A 22834-nucleotide genomic window follows, 5' to 3' on the forward strand; every position below is an offset into this window, starting at 1 on the left:
AGGTGTCCCGTGTCTAGATATTTTCAGCTATAAATTTGGTTGATTTTGTTCGGTACATCTTTTTTTTTTGATAATGGAAACAAGAGTTCCAGCTTTAGCATGATAATGCGTACAGCCAATACAAGTCGATTATTACAACTAAGAACTGTTGCATGAATAGTGATACTAACTCAAAGGAATTAAATTACAAGACTATGACTAACACTAGCCATACTCAATTCTTGTATTTGAGCGCCATCCATGGTTTGCGAAGACTTCCATCGCCACCACTTCCAAAACGTGCGAAGCAACGAGAATTTGTTGTTGCGATTCCTCCTTTTGTAGCGGTCTCCAGAATCTTAACCAGTGAGTACATCTGAAAATAACCTGCATAATTGATGGAATTGGTTTATGATTAAAAGTCACCTCATTTCGACTGAGCCAAATAGCCCAAAATAAAGCTGCTATTCCAGAGAGTAAAATTTTTTTATACCCCGGACCCCTATTTGTTCCCCAAGACCCGATAATATGATTAATGCTAACGGGCATTTCTAATTTTAAGGCAAAGTAAATTATTCTCCATATGCTTTTGCCCATAAAACAGTCAAAAAAGAGATGGTGAATACTTTCATTTCGATTGCAAAAGCTACATGTCAAGCTACCATTCCATCGCCTTTTGGCTAAATTATCTTTAGTAAGGATTGCTCCACGACATAAATTCCACAAAAAAACTTTTATTTTCAAGGGGAGCTTAAGTTTCCAAAGCTTCTTGTTCCGTTCGTTGTTGGGAATATTCATCAACAAATGGTACATAGATTGGACCGAGAAGATTCCATTCCTTTGATCGTCCCAAACAAATTTATCTCTAGACAGAGACAGAGTAACCTCAGTTAGCAAGTTTAGCATGTTGTGCCATTCCACTAATTTATTCCCCATGATTGTACGTCGAAAAGACAAATTAAGGTTTGTATCAGAAAAAACGTATGCAACTAAGGCAGATTTGTTACGCACTATATTAAAGAGATTCGGAAATTGCTCACTAAGAGGTCGACTGGTTACCCATTTGTCCTTCCAGAATCTGGTAGCTTGACCATTTCCCACTTTGAAGTGGCCCCCTCTAAGGAGCTGGTCCTTAATATTCATTAGACCCGACCAGAATTGAGAATCCCCCTGTCTTCTAGATATTTGAGAAAGAGATTTCTCGCCTAGATATTTGTCGGGGACCATAATTAGGGGTACCCTCAAGACTCCTAATTCTCAGCTGGTAAACCCCATCAGCATAAAGCTGCAAAGGCCTGATGGGTGCGACTAAGTCAGGGATCAGTCCATTCAGCGACTCGATCACGCCTCGCCCGAGCCTAGCCTCGGACAAGGGCAGCCGACCCTGGAGGATTTCCATCTCGCCCGAGGCCCCCCTCCAACGGCGAACATATTTCCGGCTCGCCCGAGGCCCTGCCTTCGCTAAGAAGCAGCCCTGACTAAATTGCCGCACCGACCGACCAAGTCGCAGGAGCATTTAATGCAAAGGTGGCCTGACACCTTTATCCTGACGCGCGCCCCCCGGCAGAGCCGAAGTGACCGCCGTCACTTCGCCGCTCCACTGACCGGCCTGACAGAAGGACAGCGCCGCCTGCGCCACTCCGACTGCGGTGCCATTTGACAGAGTGAGGCTGACAGGCAGTCAGGCCCCGCCGGAGGCACCATAGGAAACTCCGCTCCGCCCGACCCAGGGCTCGGACTCGGGCTAAGTCCCGGAAGACGGCGAACTCCGCTCCGCCCGACCCAGGGCTCGGACTCGGGCTAAGTCCCGGAAGACGGCGAACTCCGCTCCGCCCGACCCAGGGCTCGGACTCGGGCTAAGTCCCGGAAGACGGCGAACTCCGCTCCGCTCGACCTAGGGCTCGGACTCGAGCTAAGTCCCGGAAGACGGCGAACTCCGCTCCGCCCGACCCAGGGCTCGGACTCGGGCTAAGTCCCGGAAGACGGCGAACTCCGCTCCGCCCGACCCAGGGCTCGGACTCGGGCTAAGTCCCGGAAGACGGCGAACTCCGCTCCGCCCGACCCAGGGCTCGGACTCGGGCTAAGTCCCAGAAGACGACGAACTCCGCTTCGCCCGACCCCAGGGCTCGGGCTCCGCCCTGGCCTCAGCTGACGACCTCTGCCTCGCCCGACCCAGGGGCTCGGAATCGGCCTCGGCCACGGAAGACAGACTCGACCTCGGCTTTGGAGGAGCCTCCGCATCACCCAACCTAGGGCGCAGGCCAGCCACGTCAACAGGAGGCGCCATCATCACCCTACCCCGAGCTGACTCAGGCCACAGGGAACCAGACCGGCGTCCCATCTGGCTAGCTCCGCCAGATAGGCAATGATGGCGCCCCGCATGCTCTGTGACGACGGCGGCTCTCAGCCCCCTTACGGAAGCAAGAGGACGTCAGCAAGGACCCAACCGCTCCGACAGCTGTCCCTCCGCCAGGCTCCATCGCTCCTCCGACGGCCACGACATCACACCAGCTGGGTGCCAAAATCTCTCCGGCTGCCACGACGGCATGTACTTAGGGCGCTAGCTCTCCCCCGCTAGACACGTAGCACTCTGCTACACCCCCCATTATTGTACACCTGGATCCTCTCCTTACGCCTATAAAAGGAAGGACCAGGGCCCTCTTAGAGAGGGTTGGCCGCGCGGGGACGAGGACGAGACAGGCGCTCGCTTGGGGTCGCTGTTAGAAATATGCCCTATAGATAATCATAGAGATGAGCATATTTCTTTGTATCCATGATATATATATTGCTTAATTGAATATCCATGGAAGGCACCTTGTATTGATTAGCAATTATGTGAATTGTTTGTGAGATTCTTTACTTATATGGTTATTCTAAATGATGTCCCTAGTCAGAGTCGATGACTAGCACATGTATTAGTTGATGACTACATTTCACAAGTCATGAACATGGAGATGTTAAATTAATAATGTGGGCGCATGTATGACATGAGGCTGGACCGACCCAACGTGAGATATTGTAATATAGTTCTCTTCTTGCAACATGAATATTGTATCCTTAGACCTGAGATTGTCGCATGTTCTCAAGATGTGAATTGACTTACTTAGGGACTATCAAACGCTATCCCGTAACTGGGTAGTTATAAAGGTAGTTTTGGGTTTGTCAGGAAGCATGCTATGAGGCATGGTCAGTCAAGATGGAATTTGTCCCTCTCTTTGTGAGAGAGATATCTCTGGGCCCCTCGAGTGATTGGATCAAGAAATGCATGGCCGTGCTAGGGTTAAGAGTTAACCATTGAAAGGATTCCAATTCACAGTATCGAGAAAGAGAGGTCAGCTTAGAGCCAGACCAAATATCGTGAGACAAAGGGAACAGCATGTACTTAATGTCGCAATGGTTCGTCTGATATGATCTTTACGTACACATAGGAGTTGACATGTCTTGCTAGAGGCCGCTGTCAATTATTGGGCCAAGTAAGAGTACTCGGGCTATGTCTATTTGTACGTGAACCTATAGGGTCACACACTTAAGGGGAAGGAAGCCTAATTCGGATTAGATCCGAAATTAGACTGGGCTTTAGGGTTAATGATGGGCCTCGGCGTCAGAAGCCCACCATAACGCCTATATAATGAGGGGCGGGGGCGCGGTTAAGAGATAACCTAATTCGCCACCTGCAAATCAGCAGCCGACGCTCGCCTCTCGCCCTCGCCAAGCCGCCGTCGCGAACCTAGCAGTTCGGTACGCGGCGCTTCCTCCCTGTACGTGTGGATACCTCGGAGGTGCTGCATCTGGAGCACTTGGACGAACCGTGCGAGGACGTGAAGGATGCCGGCGACTGCATGGCACTGCTCGACGCGTTCGTCTACATCGAGACGTCTTCCGCTGCTCTGCGCGTCTAGTGGTAATTCCATGACCTATAACCGTAGTAGTTCTTGGTATTATGGGGATGAAAATTTTGTTTTGCGCTAGCGTAGCCTCCCCGTAATCCTACAGCCGCTCGCTCCCTCTCCCGCGTGGACGCTTGTAACCCCCTACTGCAAGCGCACCCGACCTGGGCGCGGGACGAACACGAAGGCCGCGGGATTCCCACCTCTCTCACGCCGGTCTCCGGCCGCCTCGCTCTCCCCCCTTCGCGCTCGCCCTCGCGCTCGACCCATCTGGGTTGGGGCACGCGGCAACACTCACTCGTCGGCCCAGGGACCCCCCGGTCTCGAAACGCCGACAGTTGGCGTGCCAGGTAGGGGCCTGCTGCGTGTTGACGAACAGCTTCCCGTCAAGCTCCAGATGGGCAGTCTCCAACAACCTCTCCAACCCGGGACGGTGCTCCGTTTCGGGAGTCTTGAGTTCATGTCCCTCGACGGCGGCTACGACATGATACTCCTTCCACCGCCGCGCGACGACGACAATGGCGACCGACGACCCGCCCGCCGGCGGCGGAATCGACGACGTCTTCCCCGCGTGGTGGAAGATCGACCTTCGAGCTCATCCTGCCCTTTCCCCCGCCGACGGAGGGGAAGGCAGGGCGACCAAGGCCAAGAAGGAGGCAGCGCCTCGTTGGCTGTTGAGCGAGCCGACAGCGCCGGCACCCCAACGAGGGGCACACCGGGTATCGACTTCGCGCCTGAGTCGAAGACGAGCGCCGTCTCCCCGCGACACGCCCATCCCGAGCAAGCGGACGACGCCAGCGCGCTCGCGGAGAGCTTGCTGGACGTCATCCTCGCACCTGAGATGACGGTGCAGTCAGTCCCCGACGTGACTTCATCGCCGCTCGTCGACCAAAAGGTACCGACCGATTCCCATCCTACGTCATTTGGATTCAGCCTCAACCCGCCTAGCGACCTCGCTTTGGCGGACGCTCTCGAAAAGGCGAGTCCAAACCCTCTGGGGTTTCGCATGCGGTCGCCTTGGGACCGGCTGACGGACGTCTCGACCTACGGGCCCTCTGGGTCCGAGGAAGATGACAGGCCCAGCATCTGTTGGGATTTCTCTGGACTTGGCAACCCCAGTGCCATGCGGGACTTCATGACCGCATGTGACTACTGCCTTTCCGACTGTTCCGACGGTAGCCGCAGCCTCAGCGACGAGGACTGTGGCCCAAGCTGCGAATGTTTCCACGTCGATCTAGGGGGTCCCTCCGAAGGCAATCATCTCGGCATGCCGGAGGACGGTGATCTCCCTAGGCCAGTGCCCCGCGTCGACATCCACGGGAGCTAGCTGTGGTCCCCGTTTAGGTGGGGGGCCATGACCCACAGCTCGAGCAAATCCGCAGGGCGCAGGCCAGGTTCAACGAGGGAGCAGGGGCGCTTGAGCCGATCCGCCGGGACGTTGGCCAGGCATGGGCGGGCCAACCCCTAGCCGGAGAAATACGTCATCTGCCCCAGGGTTTCCAGCACCGCGTCGCCGACGACGCCAGGGTCAGGCCGCCACCCGCATCTAGTGGCGTCGGCCAGAACCTGGCTGCTGCAGCGATGCTTCTCCGCGCGATGCCGGAGCCATCAACCACCGAGGGCCGGCGAATCCAGGGGGAGCTCAAGAATCTCCTGGAAGGCGCCGCGGTCCGATGGGCCGAGAGCTCTGCCTCCCAAAGGCAGGGATACCCCTCGGAACCTCATGCCGCGACTTCCCGATTCATGCGGAAAGCCTCGGTCTACACCGGGCGCACGCGCAACACCGCGCCTGCGGCCCCGGGCCGCCTCGGCAACGAGCACCATCACCGCGACCGACGGGCCCACCTCGACGAGAGGGTGCGCCGAGGCTACCACCCCAGGCGTGGGGAACGCTACGACAGCGGGGAGGATCGGAGTCCCTCGCCCGAACCGCCCGGTCCGCAGGCCTTCAGCCGGGCCATCCGACGGGCGCCGTTCCCGACCCGGTTCCGACCCCCGACTACTATCACAAAGTACTCGGGGGAGACGAGACCGGAACTGTGGCTCGCGGACTACCGTCTGGCCTGCCAACTGGGTGGAACGGACGATGACAACCTCATCATCCGCAACCTCCCCCTGTTCCTCTCCGACTCCACTCGCGCCTGGTTGGAGCACCTGCCCCTGGGGCAGATCTCCAACTGGGACGACCTAGTCCAAGCTTTCGCCGGCAATTTCCAGGGCACGTATGTGCGCCCCGGGAATTCCTGGGACCTCCGAAGCTGCCGGCAGCTGCCGGGAGAGTCCCTCCGGGACTACATCCGGCGATTCTCGAAGCAGCGCACCGAGCTGCCCAACATCACCGACTCGGATGTCATTGGCGCGTTCCTTGCCGGCACCACCTACCGCGACCTGGTGAGCAAGTTGGGTCGCAAGACCCCCACCAGGGCGAGCGAGCTGATGGACATCGCCACCAAGTTCGCCTCCGGCTAGGAGGCGGTCGAGGCCATCTTCCAAAAGGACAAGCAGCCCCAGGGCCGCCCGTCGGAAGATGCTCCCGAGGCGTCAACTCAGCGCGGCGCCAAGAAAAAAGGCAAGAAGAAGTCGCAAGCGAAACGCGACGCCGCCGACGCGGACCTTGTCGCCGCCGCCGAGTACAAGAACCCTCGGAAACCCCCCGGAGGTGCCAACCTCTTCGACAAGATGCTCAAGGAGCCGTGCCCCTATCATCAGGGGCCCGTCAAGCACACCGTTGAGGAGTGCGTCATGCTTCGGCGCCACTTCCACAGGGCCGGGCCACCCGCAGAGGGTGGCAGGGCCCGCGACGATGACAAGAAGGAAGATCACCAAGCAAGAGAGTTCCCCGAGGTCCGCGACTGCTTTATGATCTACGGTGGACAAGCGGCGAATGCCTCGGCTCGGCACCACAAGCAAGAGCGCCGGGAGGTCTGCTCGGTGAAGGTGGCGGCGCCAGTCTACCTAGACTGGTCCGACAAGCCCATCACCTTCGACCAAGCTGACCACCCCGACCACGTGCCGAGCCCGGGGAAATACCCGCTCGTCGTCGACCCCGTCATCGGCGACGTCAGGCTCACCAAGGTCCTTATGGACGGAGGCAGCAGCCTCAACATCATCTACGCCGAGACCCTCGGGCTCCTGCGCGTCGATCTGTCCTCCGTCCGAGCAGGCGCTGCGCCCTTCCACGGGATCATTCCTGGGAAGCGCGTCCAGCCCCTCGGACGACTCGACCTTCCCGTCTGCTTCGGAACGCCCTCCAACTTCCGAAGGGAGACTCTGACGTTCGAGGTGGTCGGGTTCCGAGGAACCTACCACGCGGTACTGGGAAGGCCATGCTACGCGAAGTTCATGGTCGTCCCCAACTACACCTACCTGAAGCTCAAGATGCCGGGCCCCAATGGGGTCATCACCGTCGGCCCCACGTACAAGCACGCGTTCGAATGCGACGTGGAGTGCGTGGAGTACGCCGAGGCCCTCGCCGAGTCCGAGGCCCTCATCTCCGACTTGGAAAGCCTCTCTAAGGAGGCGCCAGACGTGAAACGTCATGCCGGCAACTTCGAGCCAGTGGAGACGGTTAAGGCCGTCCCCCTCGACCCCAGCAGCGACGCCTCCAAGTAGATCCGGATCGGCTCCGGGCTCGATCCCAAATAGGAAGCAGTGCTCGTCGACTTCCTCCGCGCGAACGCCGACGTCTTCGCGTGGAGTCCCTCGGACATGCCCGGCATACCGAGGGATGTCGCTGAGCACTCGCTGGATATTCGGGCCGGAGCCCGACCCGTCAAACAGCCTCTGTGCCGATTCGATGAGGAGAAGCGCAGAGCGATAGGCGAGGAGATCCACAAGCTAATGGCGGCAGGGTTCATCAAAGAGGTATTCCATCCTGAATGGCTTGCCAACCCTGTGCTTGTGAGAAAGAAAGGGGGGAAATGGCGGATGTGTGTAGACTACACTGGTCTCAACAAAGCATGTCCGAAGGTTCCCTACCCTCTGCCTCGCATCGATCAAATCGTGGATTCCACTGCTGGGTGCGAAGCCCTGTCTTTCCTCGATGCATACTCAGGGTATCATCAAATCAGGATGAAAGAGTCCGACCAGCTCGTGACTTCTTTCATCACACCCTTCGGCATGTACTGCTATGTCACCATGTCGTTCGGCTTGAGGAATGCGGATGCGACGTACCAGCGGTGCATAAACCATGTGTTCGGCGAACACATCGGTCGCACGGTCGAGGCCTACGTCGATGACATCGTAGTCAAGACGAGGAAAGCTTCCGACCCCCTTTCCGACCTTGAAGTGACATTCCGATGCCTCAAGGCGAAAGGCGTCAAGCTCAATCCCGAGAAGTGTGTCTTCGGGGTGCCCCGAGGCATGCTCTTGGGGTTCATCGTCTCCGAGCGGGGCATCGAAGCCAACCTAGAGAAGATCGCAGCCATCACCAGCATGGGGCCCATCAAGGACTTAAAGGGCGTACAGAGGGTCATGGGATGTCTCGCGGCTCTGAGCCGTTTCATCTCACGTCTCGGCGAAAGAGGTCTACCTCTGTACCGCCTCTTAAGGAAGGCCGAGTGCTTCACTTGGACCCCCGAGGCCGAGGAAGCCCTCGGGAACCTGAAGGCGCTCCTCACAAAGGCGCCTATCTTGGTGCCCCCAGCTGCCGGAGAAGCCCTCCTGGTCTACGTCGACGCGACCACCCAGGTGGTTAGCGCCGCGATTGTGGTCGAGAGGCAAGAAGAGGGGCATGCATTGCCCGTTCAGAGGCCAGTCTACTTCATCAGCGAGGTACTGTCCGAAACCAAGATCCTCTACCCACAAGTTCAGAAGATGCTGTACGCGGTGATCCTAACGCGACGGAAGCTGCGACACTACTTCAAGTCTCATCCGGTAACTGTGGTGTCATCCTTCCCCCTGGGAGAGATCATCCAGTGCCGAGAGGCCTCGGGTAGGATTGCAAAGTGGGCGGTGGAGATCATGGGCGAGACAATCTCGTTCGCTCCCCAGAAAGCCATTAAGTCCCAGGTCTTGGTGGACTTCGTGGCTGAATGGGTCGACACCCAGCTACCGACGGCTCCGATCCAACCGGAGCTCTGGACCATGTTCTTCGACGGGTCGCTGATGAAGACAGGGGCCGGCGCAGGCCTACTCTTCGTCTCACCCCTCGGAAAGCATCTACGCTACGTGCTACGCCTCCACTTCCCGGCGTCCAACAATGTGGCCGAATATGAGGCTCTGGTCAACGGGTTGCGGATCGCCATCGAGCTAGGAGTCCGACGCCTCGACACTCGTGGTGACTCGCAGCTCGTCATCGACCAAGTCATGAAGAACTCCCACTGCCGCGACCCGAAGATGGAGGCATACTGCGATGAGGTTCGGCACCTGGAAGACAAGTTCTACGGGCTCGAGCTTAACCACATCGCTCGGCGCTACAACGAGACTGCGGACGAGCTGGCTAAAATAGCCTCGGGGCGAACGACGGTTCCCCCGGACGTCTTCTCCCGGGATCTGCATCAACCCTCCATCAAGATCGACGACACGCCCGAGCCTGAGGCGACCTCGGCCCAGTCCGAGGTACTCGCCCAGCCCGAGGTACCCTCGGCACGGCCCGAGGCACCCTCAGCTCAGCCCGAGGCGACCTTGGTTCAGCCCGAGGTACCCTCGGCCCCCGAGGGTGAGGCACTGCGCATCGAGGAGGAGCGAAGCGGGGCCACGCCTGATCGGAACTGGCAGACCCCGTACCTGCAATATCTCGACCAAGGAGAGCTACCCCTCGACCGAGCCGAGGCTCGGCGGGTGGCGTGGCGCGCCAAGTCGTTCGTCTTGCTGGGAGATGAGAAGGAGCTCTACCACCACAGCACCTTAGGCATCCTCCAGCGATGCATCTCCATCGCCGAAGGTCAGGAACTCCTGCGAGAGATACACTCAGGGGCTTGCGGCCATCACGCAGCGCCTCGAGCCCTTGTCGGGAATGCCTTCCGACAAGACTTCTACTGGCCGACGGCGGTGGCCGACGCCACAAGAATTGTCCGCACCTGTGAAGGGTGTCAATTCTATGCGAAGCAGACCCACCTGCCCGCTCAGGCTCTGCAGACAATACCCATCACCTGGCCCTTTGCTGTGTGGGGTCTGGACCTCGTCGGCCCCTTGCAGAAGGCACCCGGGGGCTACACGCACCTGCTGGTCGCCATCGACAAATTCTCCAAGTGGATCAAGGTCCGACCTCTGAACAGCATCAGGTCCGAGCAGGCGGTGGCGTTCTTCACCAACATCATCCATCGCTTCGGGGTCCCGAACTCCATCATCACCGACAATGGCACCCAGTTCACCGGCAGAAAGTTCTTGGACTTCTGCGAGGATCACCACATCCGGGTGGACTGGGCCGCAGTGGCTCATCCCATGTCAAATGGACAAGTAGAGCGTGCCAACGGCATGATCCTACAAGGGCTCAAGCCCCGGATCTACAACGACCTCAACAAGTTCGGCAAGCAATGGATGAAGGAACTCCCCTCGGTGGTCTGGAGCCTGAGGACGACGCCGAGCCGAGCCACGAGTTTCACGCCGTTCTTTCTAGTCTACGGGGCCGAGGCTGTCTTGCCCACAGACCTGGAATACGGCTCCCCGAGGACGAGGGCCTACACCGACCAAAGCAACCAAGCCAGCCGAGAAGACTCGCTGGACCAGCTGGAAGAGGCTCGGGACAAGGCCTTACTACACTCGGCGCGGTACCAGCAGTCCCTGCGACGCTACCACGCCCGAGGGGTCCGGTCCCGAGACCTCCAGATGGGCGACCTGGTGCTTCGGCTGCGACAAGACGCCTGAGGGAGGCACAAGCTCACGCCCCCCTGGGAGGGGCCATTCGTCATCGCCAAAGTTCTGAAGCCCGGAACGTACAAGCTGGCCAACAGTCAAGGCGAAGTCTACGGCAACGCTTGGAACATCCAACAGCTACGTCACTTCTACCCTTAAGATGTTTTCAAGTTGTTCATATACCTCGCACCCACGCAAAGTTTAGTCATCAAGGAAGGGTCGGCCTCGCCTCGGCAAAGCCCGACCCTCCCTCGGGGGCTAAAAGGGGGGAACCCCCTCTGCGTTGAAATTTTCCTCGAAAAAAGATCTCTTCTGCCAGAATGTCTTTCGTGCTTTTTGACTACTTCGAAAAGTGGATCCTGAAAACGACGGAGTACACGTAAGCAGCCAAGGCTGACCGAGCCGAGGGACTCCTACGCCTCTGGGATACGGATACCTCACTCATCACCTTCTGCGATAAGTAACTCACGTTCGGATAAGTGGTTCCGCGGACCGAACAAGTCTTCACGTTCGGAAGTTCTTCTGCCGAAGTGATCCTTCGAGCCTTCTCGACTGAGTCGGTGATAGAGCCTCATGGACGGGTAAAAGTGCGCGTAAGCGGCAAGGCCGACCGAGCCGAGGGACTCCTACGCCTCCGGGATACGGATACCTCACTCATCACCTTCCGCGAGAAGCAACTCTCGCTCGCACAAACATCCCTGTTGCCGACAAAAAAGTCCAGATACTCGAAACAAGAAGAAAAGAGACGCAACTTTACAACACAGCGAGGGTGTGTGTTCTGGCCTCGGCGGCCGCAGGAGACACACGCTACAAGATGATCTGATCCTGCAGGCTCGGGTCTTGACGCTGGAAGGGGGCAGCAGCACCCTCGGCATCGACGACACCTCCGGCGAGGTCCGACCTAGCCTCGGACGGCGACGCGGTCCAAGGATCTCCGCTCTAAAGGACGACATCATCGCCACACCCAGGCAATCGCTGTCAGAGTCTTCTCTGGAAATCTGGCCCGAGCAGGCGGCTCGGCCGGTCACTCTGGGGCCTCGGCCAACCATCTTCCAAGGGCACCAGCCCGACCCGAGGCCTCGACTGGTCAACTCCGGCGTCGGTCCCGCTAACGGACGACCCGGCTGGGCTCCGGCCAACCAGGTTTCATTTTCGAGCCAACTCCGCCCCTGTTCATGCTGATATCGCTACCCCTGGCCTCGGCTCATCGAAGAGCGGCCAAGGGGTCCCTTTAACTAAGCTAGAGGAGCCTCAGACAACAAGGCCGACCGAGCCGAGGGACTCCTACGCCTCCGAGATACGGATACCTCACTCGTCACCTTGACACGGGGCGACTCACGCTTGGTGAAGCGGTTCAGACAACCAACAGGCGAGTCCTAGTGCTCGAAAATGAGGAAAAAACACGGCTCCATTACATACATGTTCAGGCCTCGACAGCCACAATGAACAAAAAACACTGGCATCCAAAGTGCCATTACAAACGGAACTCTGGTTCCGTCCCCGTGGGTATGAGCAACCTCGAGCCTGCGGGGCGACGAACATCGGGAGACCCGCCAGTGACCTCTGCAGCAGTAGCCATGGTCCCGGGTGGACGCGGCCGCCGGAGGGCCCTCGTTCGCGTTCCCGCTCAAGGGACGCGAACCAGCTATTAAAGCCAAAGAGCGGGCCGCTCCCAAGCGCACCGGCAGGTCCTCGCTGCCGTCCCCGCCGCGAATGCGAGGAAGAGGGCGGAATGTTGCATCCTAGTTGGGCAGCAACAGTTCGCCTTCCCCGGCATGGCTAGAGGACGTCTCCGCCGCAGGGCTGGAGGGCGATTGCCACCACCAGAAGGTGGAAGAAGAGGTGGCCCGCCGACCCGTGCAGGAGGTAGAGCCCCGGCTCGCCTCGCTCCCCGCCCCAGCGAGGATGACGAACACCCTCGACGCTGAGGGCGGGATCGAGATCACAGCCCGGCTTGCCTCTCCCCATCCAGGAGCTGGAGGTCACCGTCTTGGGTGACCACCAGCGGAGGGGTGCAACCGGGCTGTGTGATGAAAATCCTTGAAGCCGAACAATGGCTGAAAGGTACCAACTCCCGCGGAGTTGCGTTCCCCCAACGACGAGGCGGAAAGACGGCGGATCTCCCCCATCCGGGGGCTTGGGAGGTGGAAAGACACGATGCATAAGGGAGCGCGAAGACATGGTCGCCTTCCAAGGGGGTCACCCTCCTTTTAAGGGCGGTTCTCCCTACTCGCGTCCCCAGCCGTCACGGGCTGAGTCTTCTCCAACACACTCCAAGGTCCTCCCCTACGGCGCGGGGGCTGGGTCCCACACGTCATGCAAGCCGACTCAGGGCAGAAGAAGCCAAACCGCCGTGCGCGGTGCATACAACCGCCCAGCGGTTACAAGCGACCCTCCACTTTTGCCTAGACCAGCGGACGAAAGGGTGGGCGGCCATGCAGGCGGCATGCAACCGCGCCAAGTGGGCGTGCTTCTCCGACTCCCAACACGCCCAGCCTGGAGGCCCAGGCCCACGCGTCATGCAACCGACGCGCCGACTGCTTCGTGCATGCAACTGCACCGCCACTTGCGCCACCACCGCGCCTCCTCGACTGCGGAACCAATACCGCGACTCGAGGCGACCCAGCGCACGACTCAGCAGCGCCAGCCTGGCGCGGCGGTCAGTGCGGCCAAAAATGGGCCGGCAGTAATGACGGTGGCAGGCGGGCAGGAGCAGCAGTCACGTCGTCAGCCAAGCTTACGTCCCATCCGGGGGCAGCGAGAGAACCCTCTCCCACGGCGTGAAGACAACGCGCCCGTGTTCCGTTCCTCGAGCGGCTCGCGCACGCGCAACGACCGCCCCGCCAACCACTCGCCCCGTCGCATTAACTCTGCGGCGGGACAGGCGGCGCCTCTGGCAGGAGAAGCGGGCGACGCTTCGCCTTCGCCATAATGACCGCGCCAGTAAAGGTACGCCGCGTCGTTCGATTCCGTATCCTTTTCCTTTTTTCCTCTTTCTCTCTCTCTTGCAACAGGGACCGGGAAAGGGGGATACCCCGAAAAGGGTCCTTCCCCGTGAAGGAACCAGGCTCCGAGCCTCCCTACTGATCAGAGGTTCGAAGGCTGGCCCCCCGAAGGGTTCGACAGCCGCCTCAGATCGTGTGGGCCCTACACCCACTACTGGTCAAAGGTTCGAAGGCCGGCCCCCGAAGGGTTCTACGGCCGCCTCAGGCTACTCGGGCTCCGTGCCCATTACTGATCAGGGGTTCGAAGGCTGGCCCCCGAAGGGTTCACAGCCGCCTCAGACGCCGAGCGAGGGATGACCATGGGTACGTTCGATACATAACCAAGGCTCGGGCTGCGCTCCCGAGGTACCCTAGGACATTTCCGAGACCAGCGGGAGCGATCTTGTAACGGAATCCCATCAGAGGGAGGCATCGAGCCCTCGGACCCCGTCGCCAGGGGACCGGGTCCGGCAGATCACCCGCAGGTACTTTTGGGCGTGCCTCTGGGCCCCTAGCCGACCCCTAACGAACGGGGCACGGACGTCCACTCGGATTACCCGCTTGCAGCTCACCGGAGACACCATGTTCGGCGCCCATCGAGGGCAACATGGCGCTTTCCCCCCTCCTCCTTGCGGAAAGGCGACGCAGGGGCGTATGTAAAAAAGCCGAGTCTGTCCCTGATCGCCCTCTCGCCCTGTGAAGAGGCTCGGGGGCTGCTCTCGCAAACCCGGCTCCGGCCGAACCGTTGACAGCGTCAACATACCAGCCCGAAAACTTGGGACCCGACCGTACACCCGGGCTACGGCCAGCTCGCATGAGGGAACAACCAGACCAGCCGAAGCATTACGCGAGGCATTAAGACCTCGGAGGAGTGAAACCACTCCTCCGAGGCCTCGGGGGCTACACCCGGCGGGTGCGCTCGCGCGCACCCACCGGAACAAAAGCGCAACCGAGAAAGGCTGGTCCCCTTGCAAAAAAGTGCGACGAAAGCCTCCAAGCGAGTGCTAACACTCCCTTCGAGGCTCGGGGGCTACTGTCGGGGACCATAATTAGGGGTACCCTCAAGACTCCTAATTCTTAGCTGGTAACCCCCATCAGCATAAAGCTGCAAAGGCCTGATGGGTGCGACTAAGTCAGGGATCAGTCCATTCAGCGACTCGATCAAGCCTCGCCCGAGCCTAGCCTCGGACAAGGGCAGCCGACCCCGGAGGATTTCCGTCTCGCCCGAGGCCCCCCTCCAACGGCGAACATATTTCCGGCTCGCCCGAGGCCCTGCCTTCGCTAAGAAGCAACCCTGACTAAATTGTCGCACCGACCGACCAAGTCGCATGAGCATTTAATGCAAAGGTGGCCTGACACCTTTATCCTGACGCGCGCCCCCCGGCAGAGCCGAAGTGACCGCCGTCACTTCGCCGCTCCACTGACCGGCCTGACAGAAGGACAGCGCCGCCTGCGCCACTCCGACTGCGGTGCCATTTGACAGAGTGAGGCTGACAGGCAGTTAGGCCCCGCCGGAGGCACCATAGGAAACTCCGCTCCGCCCGACCCAGGGCTCGGACTCGGGCTAAGTCCCGGAAGACGGCGAACTCCGCTCCGCCCGACCCAGGGCTCGGACTCGGGCTAAGTCCCGGAAGACGGCGAACTCCGCTCCGCCCGACCCAGGGCTCGGACTCGAGCTAAGTCCCGGAAGACGGCGAACTCCGCTCCGCCCGACCCAGGGCTCGGACTCGGGCTAAGTCCCGGAAGACGGCGAACTCCGCTCCGCCCGACCCAGGGCTCGGACTCGGGCTAAGTCCCGGAAGACGGCGAACTCCGCTCCGCCCGACCCAGGGCTCGGACTCGGGCTAAGTCCCGGAAGACGGTGAACTCCGCTCCGCCCGACCCAGGGCTCGGACTCGGGCTAAGTCCCAGAAGACGACGAACTCCGCTTCGCCCGACCCCAGGGCTCGGGCTCCGCCCTGGCCTCAGCTGACGACCTCCGCCTCGCCCGACCCAGGGGCTCGGACTCGGCCTCGGCCATGGAAGACAGACTCGACCTCGGCTTCGGAGGAGCCTCCGCATCACCCAACCTAGGGCGCAGGCCAGCCACATCAACAGGAGGCGCCATCATCACCCTACCCCAAGCTGACTCAGGCCACAGGGAACCAGACCGGCGTCCCATCTCGCTAGCTCCGCCATATAGGCAATGATGGCGCCCCGCATGCTCTGTGACGACGGCAGCTCTCAGCCCCCTTATGGAAGCAAGAGGACGTCAGCAAGGACCCAACCGCTCCGACAGCTGTCCCTCCGCCAGGCTCCATCGCTCCTCCGACGGCCACGACATCACACCAGCTGGGTGCCAAAATCTCTCTGGCTGCCACGACGGCATGTACTTAGGGCGCTAGCTCTCCCCCGCTAGACACGTAGCACTCTGCTACACCCCCCATTGTACACCTGTATCCTCTCCTTACACCTATAAAAGGAAGGACCAGGGCCCTTTTAGAGAGGGTTGGCCGCACGGGGACGAGGACGAGACAGGCGCTCGCTTGGGGCCGCTCGCTCCCTCTCCCGCGTGGACGCTTGTAACCCCCTACTGCAAGCGCACCCGACCTGGGCGCGGGACGAACACGAAGGCCGCGGGATTCCCACCTCTCTCATGCCGGTCTCCGGCCGCCTCGCTCTCCCCCCTTCGCGCTCGCCCTCGCGCTCGACCCATCTGGGCTGGGGCACGCGGCGACACTCACTCGTCGGCCCAGGGACCCCCCGGTCTCGAAACGCCGAGAATATTTATTTTTAAGTAATTGTTGCCACATCCCATCCTCATTGAGTAATTTAAAGAGCCATTTGCTGAGTAAGCTTGTGTTTTTTATAGCTAGATTAGAGACACCTAAACCCCCTAACTCCTTGGGTTGACAAATGATATTCCATCTGGCCAGCCTATACTTCCTTTTACTACCTCCTCCCTGCCAAAAGAATCTAGACCGAATAACATCCAATTTCTTCAAGACGCCTGCCGGTATCTCAAAGAACGACATCATAAAGATTGGTAGGCTACTTAACACAGAATTAAGTAGGACTAGCCGTCCACCCGAAGATAGAAATTTGGCCTTCCAAGTACTAAGCCTCTTTTCAAACCGGTCTATAACCCCCTGCCAGTCACTATTTCTCAATCTTCGATGAGACATAGGAATTCCGAGATATTTGAAAGGCGTTGTCCCAATTCCACAACCAAATAAGTGTGAGTATTGCAATTCATATTCCTTAGCCAATCCATAGCAAAATAACTCACTTTTATGGAAATTAATTTTTAGTCCTGACATTTGCTCAAAAAGTGTCAATAAAAGTTTAATGTTCCGAGCATGCTCCAGGTTATGATCTAAGAACACCACCGTATCATCAGCATACTGAAGGATAGACAAACCCTCCGGAATCAAATGCGGAACAATTCCATTGAATTGATTTTCCTCTTTCGCCCTTGCGAAAAGAATTGCTAACATATCAGCAACAATATTGAATAATATTGGCGACAAGGGGTCCCCTTGACGAAGGCCCTTAAAAGTACTAAAAAATGGACCTACGTCATCATTCACTTTAACTCTAACATGGCCTCCAGAGACTATTGTATGGATCCAAGCACACCAGGAGGGAGAGAAACCCTTCATACGCATCGCTTGTTGGAGAAACTTCCAGTTGACTTTATCATAGGCCTTCTCGAAGTCTAGCTTAAGAATAATTCCATCTAATTTTTTACTTTGTAATTCGTGGATGGATTCATGAAGAATAATAACCCCTTCAAGAATATTTCGACCGCGCATAAAAGCTGTCTGAGAAGGGCAGACAATTCTATCAGCCACAAGACCTATTCTATTTGAAAGGACTTTAGTTATGATTTTGAACGAGACATTAAGTAAGCAAATAGGCCTATAATCCTGGATTTTAAATGTGTTGTCCTTCTTTGGAATTAGAGTAATTACTCCAAAATTTAAGCTATGAACCGAAAGGGAATTTTGATGAAAGTCCACAAACAACGCAAATAGATCATCCTTAATCACTTCCCAAAAAGCTTGATAAAATTCTACTGGAAAGCCATCCGGCCCAGGAGCTTTGTTATGCTCCAAAGAAAAAACCACCTTTTTAACTTCATCTATAGTAAAATTAGCAGTTAAAATTTCATTCTCAGTATCAGAGACTTGAGAAATGTCTTGGATAAAGGATTCATCCAGATCAACCGATGTTATGTCAGGCTTCCCAAAGAGATTCTTGTAATAACTCGTTATATGTGATTTAAGTTCTTCCTCATCCGCTATGCATGCACCATTCTCATCCTCCAACGAAAAAATTCGTTGCCTCCGGTGCTTGCCGTTAGCCACTAAATGGAAATATTTTGTATTATCGTCACCTTCGAGGAGATGTTTGACCTTGGCCCTCTGGAAGAGACGTACTTCTTCCTCTCTCAAGATACTGGCAAGCCTATCATTGGCAAAAGCTTTCGAGTTCAACTCGATAGGCGATAAGCAAGTAAACTCCGCCTTTTTATCGAGTTCATCAATCAATTCTAAAAGTTGTTGTTTCTCCTTTTTAATTAACCCCGTCGAGTTCTTTGCCCATCCCCTTAAATACTGTCGAAGGGACCTCATCTTGTTCTGCCATATCTGTATGGCAGATTCTCCTCTACGTTCTTGTTGCCAAATAGAAGAAACCAAATCAAAAAATCCCTCTCTAGTTAACCATCCTAATTCAAATTTAAACTCAGAGAAATTTCCCAGGCTCGTGGGGGCTTTGCCATTCAGTAATAAAGGCGTATGATCAGACCGAGATCTGTCAAGCGCCTGGACTGTGACATTAGGGAATTTAAGTTCCCACTCTGGGCTCATTAAAACCCTATCAAGCTTTTCAAAAGTGGGTGGAACCAAGCCATTTGCCCAAGTAAATTGTCGTCCCACCATTTCTATTTCTCGTAATTCTAAATTCGCAATGATAGCATTAAACAGATTAGGCCATCGAAAGCTGAAGTTTTCATTACTTTTGTCTTCCGCTCTTCGCATAATATTAAAGTCCCCCCTATAATAAAAGGATGTGTTTCGGCACCGCACACTCCTGCAACTTCAGCTAAAAAATCGTTCTTTAAATCATCTTGAGCTGGGCCATAAACAGCAAAAAGGGCCCAAATGAAGCCATCCTTTTTGTTTCGAAGTCGGAACTTGCAATAAAAATCTCCTTCATCAATAGCACCAATGTCATAAACACCTAGGTTCACCCCTAACAGCATCCCCCCGGATCTTCCTCTAGGTGGAATGAGATGCCAGAGAAAGTCGGCACCACCGCAGAAATTTCTCAAAGTAGAATCCGAGAAGGAGCTGCGACCCGTCTCCATGAGAGCAATAAAGTCGAGTCTATGATCTCGAGATAGATGAGATAAGTAATTATGTTTAGCCAAATCCCCTAGGCCTCTACAATTCCAAAAAATCCCTTTCATTTAAAACTAATTTTAGTGGGTGTGATTGGCTTCTTGGAAGGACGGTTAACCTTACCTTTTGAGAAAGCCTTATTCGATTTCTTTTTACGCGGCGCAGCAGTAAGCTCACAGCATCGATCTAAAGCACTCAACCCAGAATCATCCTCCCATCTATTAGAAATGTGAGATAACACCACATCTACCTCAGCTTCCTCATCATCCAATAAAGGATTAACGCTATGGAGAGAAGGGGGTTTTGTAGCAACCGTTAACCTATCGACCTCGATATTTTTAATAGAAGCCACAGATTGTAACACTTGATTTTCAGTACTACCAAGAGAAATCCCAATCTTTTCACACTTTGAAATTATGACTTCCGGGGCAAAAGAAATGAAGGAAGACTCACTGAATTCCAGATTACGCTTAGCTGCCATGCGCTGTGCTTTGGACAAAATATCTTCATCTGTATTAGTCCTCTTCGCACATAATCTGAAATTTCCTTGATTAACTTTTTTAGTCTTTCCTCCCTTAGAAAGAGAATAAGATGCAAGAGTGTCCTGTAATGCCACCATAACTTTATTCTCAGATTGAGCTATTAAAGAAAGAGCTTGTCTCATATAATCATTTTTCGTGTTGGCTTTAATATTAAATTCTTTACATAATACCTGGAGGACCGAACGAGGAACCTCGGCGAAGGAATTAATATGTCCCAGGTGACTGACTCTCACCTGAGTATCTGTTTCAAACGACGGATTAACTGAGAAATCAGATACCTGACAGGGAATATTGAGTAACGAAGGAGAAACAGCTAAAACATTCTGGTGATTAAGTAAATTACCAGCATATTTAATAGGATTTCCATCCACGTCGATCCCAACCTTTGGATGAGACCAGACGTCTTCTACAACCAGATTGACGACTAGACTAGCAAGAGGCATGATCTCAACCTGAGAATGAGAACTGGCAGCAAGCACTGGCGAGTGCAGCCCGTCCTCACACAGCGCCACGCTAGTAAAGGAATCGCTGCCTGGATTCAGCTCCAACCGGATATTGGAAATTTCAACATTGTTGACAGTACCTGGTGACTGACCAAGAGCACCAGATAAAAGATCGACTTCCTACTGATATGCACCAGAGGAAATAAGTGCCATCAAGGCTGCCGGATTATCCGAGATCAAACCATCTGACTCCATACCCAAAGAAGCCACCGAACCATCAAGGAGATGACAGCCTAGTTGAGACACCAATTCCAAATCACGAGGAGCCCCATCCTGAGGATGCTTAGAATCGCTTGGCAGTGAGTTATCTTCCATAACAGTATCCTCTGCTATCTCCTCTGACTGAAAGAAATCTTTTTCATGTTTCTTAGAATAGTCATCATTCTCTCCTTGCCCCTTATCATCTCCATCTCGATTACCCATGTTATCATTATCGATCCACTTCCCATCTTTGAGTACCTTATCAACTTTGAAGAAAATCTCATATAACCCTTCACCAACTACTATTTCTGTGGACTCTGGAATGTGATTCACACTGGTCACTGCCACCAAAATACGGACCACCCCCATTTTCCTGGTGTAACGCATATCGACTTTCTGAGTTGCACCCAAAATAGAACCTACTGCCCACAAAGGGAGAAAGGAGCGGATTTCAAAAGGAACCCCGTAAACATTTACCCAAACCTTCTGTAGATAAGCAATCGGCTCTATTGTCTGATTAACCTCCTGAATCACCAAGATACCTTCTCCACCCAACGTATGAACATATTTCATAGCAATCATGCGTTGGAGCTCGACTCTGCATGGAAAAGGTACCAGAAACCCGTCTGCGTGCTTCTGGACCGACCAATTCCACTTCACTGGTATAAGTCTAGAGAGTTCAGACTTGACGAGATCAGCAGAAACATTACCTTCTTTCACTGTTATAAATGCAGTGACACCATCCGACCTCGGAACTGCAGCATGTGATCCCCATGTTGGAATTTGAAAGAAACCAGACTCACCGCCCGCAAAACCGCAAAGAGCTGCCTGAGGCTTAGGACCATTGAACACCGGACACTCCTCCGGAACATGGTTATCTTCACAAATTTCGCAACAAAGCTCTTCCCGGCGTTTCTTCCCCTTGTCAGTAACCCCGGGTGCGACAACGGCAACCCGTTTTCTAGCCGCATCAGCCTGACCACCTCTGCTATGATCCACAACCGCCCTGTCATTAGAGCCAAGCGACGCTGCAGGAGCATGGAAACGTCCACCACGTCCACCACGTCCATGCCCAGAACTGCGTCCACGCACCTTCCAATTGCCCCGACCGCGAAAAGACCAACTACCAGGACCCGAGGCACGACCACGAACCTGCTGGCGCCGGTGATCAACCACTCGCCAGCCCTCTGCATCCGCCATTCCGCCGGAGAGAACACACGACTTGAGGGCGTCGGCGTGCGAACTAACTCCAGCAAGAACACCCGACTTGAGGACGTCGGCGTACGATCTGAAACTAGCAACCGGTGGCTGAAAAAAACGTGACGAGTGAACATTGCGCCTAGGTTTATCCGTGCTGTGAAGTCTCTGACGGAGAGAAAGCAGGCCCGGGTAACGGCTGGCCCAACCAGAGTATGTCGCTCCCAGACCACCCAAATCCTGGGAGGACAAGAGGCCCACAGATTCACTAGACCGGGCACCATCCCGCTGGCAATAATGCTCAGGATCGCCGAACGGCTCCCCTGGCGAAATTAACGCTTTCTGTAATTGCCGATCCTTGGAAAGAGGAAATGGGATTGAATTTGAATGACCCTGGACAGCCGGAGCTGCAACACTGACATCCATCCTCGACGCTGGCGAGCAACCTCGTCGAGGAGGACCTGCCTTTGCCGAAAGCGTCACGCGTCCGAGAGTAACGGCCGGTGACAAGCTAGGCACCGGAAATGGAGCAACGCAGGTACCCAACGCGGCATCTGGTTTAAGAGAACGTACCTGTGATTTCGACGATGTTTTCAAAAGAACCTTCCTCTCAACCGCCGAGCGAACGGGACCCCTGACCTCACGATCTGCATGCCGCCCAACAGTCCGATGATAAAATTCATCGCACCTTCTCAAATACAGCTGTCTTGCCGCTTGAATCTCCTCCTGATGGATTGCTGAACGACTACACCGCGCAAGCCGATGGGCTTCTGTCCATCGGAACCGGGGACGAGACCTCCCCAGATTCCCACCGATGAGCGCCACGGTTTGCTTGACCTGACCTACAGCTAGAGCTAGTCAAGGAAGCTCCTGCATCGGAACGGAACTGATAGACATGAAGGTCATCGACTCGAAACCTGCAGACGCCGTGCACAGTGAAAGTACACGCCAAAACTAAGCGTGAAACTAAAGACAAACGTCATACTTTTCTTTTGCAGCTTTTTTTTATGTATGTTTCTTCTCTCAACTCCCATATGTACTAAAACAAAAAAACAGTGTCAGATCAGTTTATTTTAAGGCCGATTTCAGCGATAAGAGCCTATATCTACCACCACACAACAGCTTTTATCTACCACACCATTCCAAAGCACAATCTTTACCGTTAACCTACAGTTTCCCTAACACACAACTTCAGCATTTGTTTTACAAACTTTTATTTGAAATAAAACACAACATTTTATTAAAAATAAAAATTCATCTGAACATCTAACTAAGTAAATAAAAATTATATAGTTGATAAAAACAAATACAATTACATAGTTTATAAGCCGTAATAAAATTTACATAAATCACAAAAAA

The 22834-nt window shown here is 55.3% G+C and overlaps 1 protein-coding gene across 1 annotated transcript; it reads right to left on the reverse strand.

Annotated features, from left to right (window-relative positions):
• Nucleotides 1–11: 11 nt before the first annotated feature.
• LOC109944870 (uncharacterized) lies at nucleotides 12–22396 on the reverse strand. The gene is made up of 4 exons (XM_023302025.2): nucleotides 19918–22396; nucleotides 19745–19815; nucleotides 19486–19636; nucleotides 12–366 (listed from the first exon to the last, which is right to left on the reverse strand). Exons 1-4 carry the CDS (start codon nucleotides 20015–20017, stop codon nucleotides 215–217), a joined length of 474 nt encoding a protein of 157 aa, XP_023157793.1. The 5' UTR covers nucleotides 20018–22396; the 3' UTR covers nucleotides 12–214.
• Between the last annotated feature and the right edge of the window lie 438 nt (nucleotides 22397–22834).

This window comes from Zea mays, chromosome 3 (genome assembly GCF_902167145.1).
Source record: "Zea mays cultivar B73 chromosome 3, Zm-B73-REFERENCE-NAM-5.0, whole genome shotgun sequence".
Lineage (NCBI taxonomy): Eukaryota > Viridiplantae > Streptophyta > Magnoliopsida > Poales > Poaceae > Zea > Zea mays.

Coding starts and splice junctions, on each gene's coding strand:
- LOC109944870 (XM_023302025.2), bottom strand. CDS start 20,017: ATGCCTCTTGCTAGTCTAGTCGTCAATCTGGTTGTAGAAGACGTCTGG. Junction 19,816..19,917: donor AAATCCTATTAAATATGCTG/GTAATTTACTTA, acceptor CGTTTGAAACAG/ATACTCAGGTGAGAGTCAGT. Junction 19,637..19,744: donor TTCCTCGTTCGGTCCTCCAG/GTATTATGTAAA, acceptor GTGGCATTACAG/GACACTCTTGCATCTTATTC.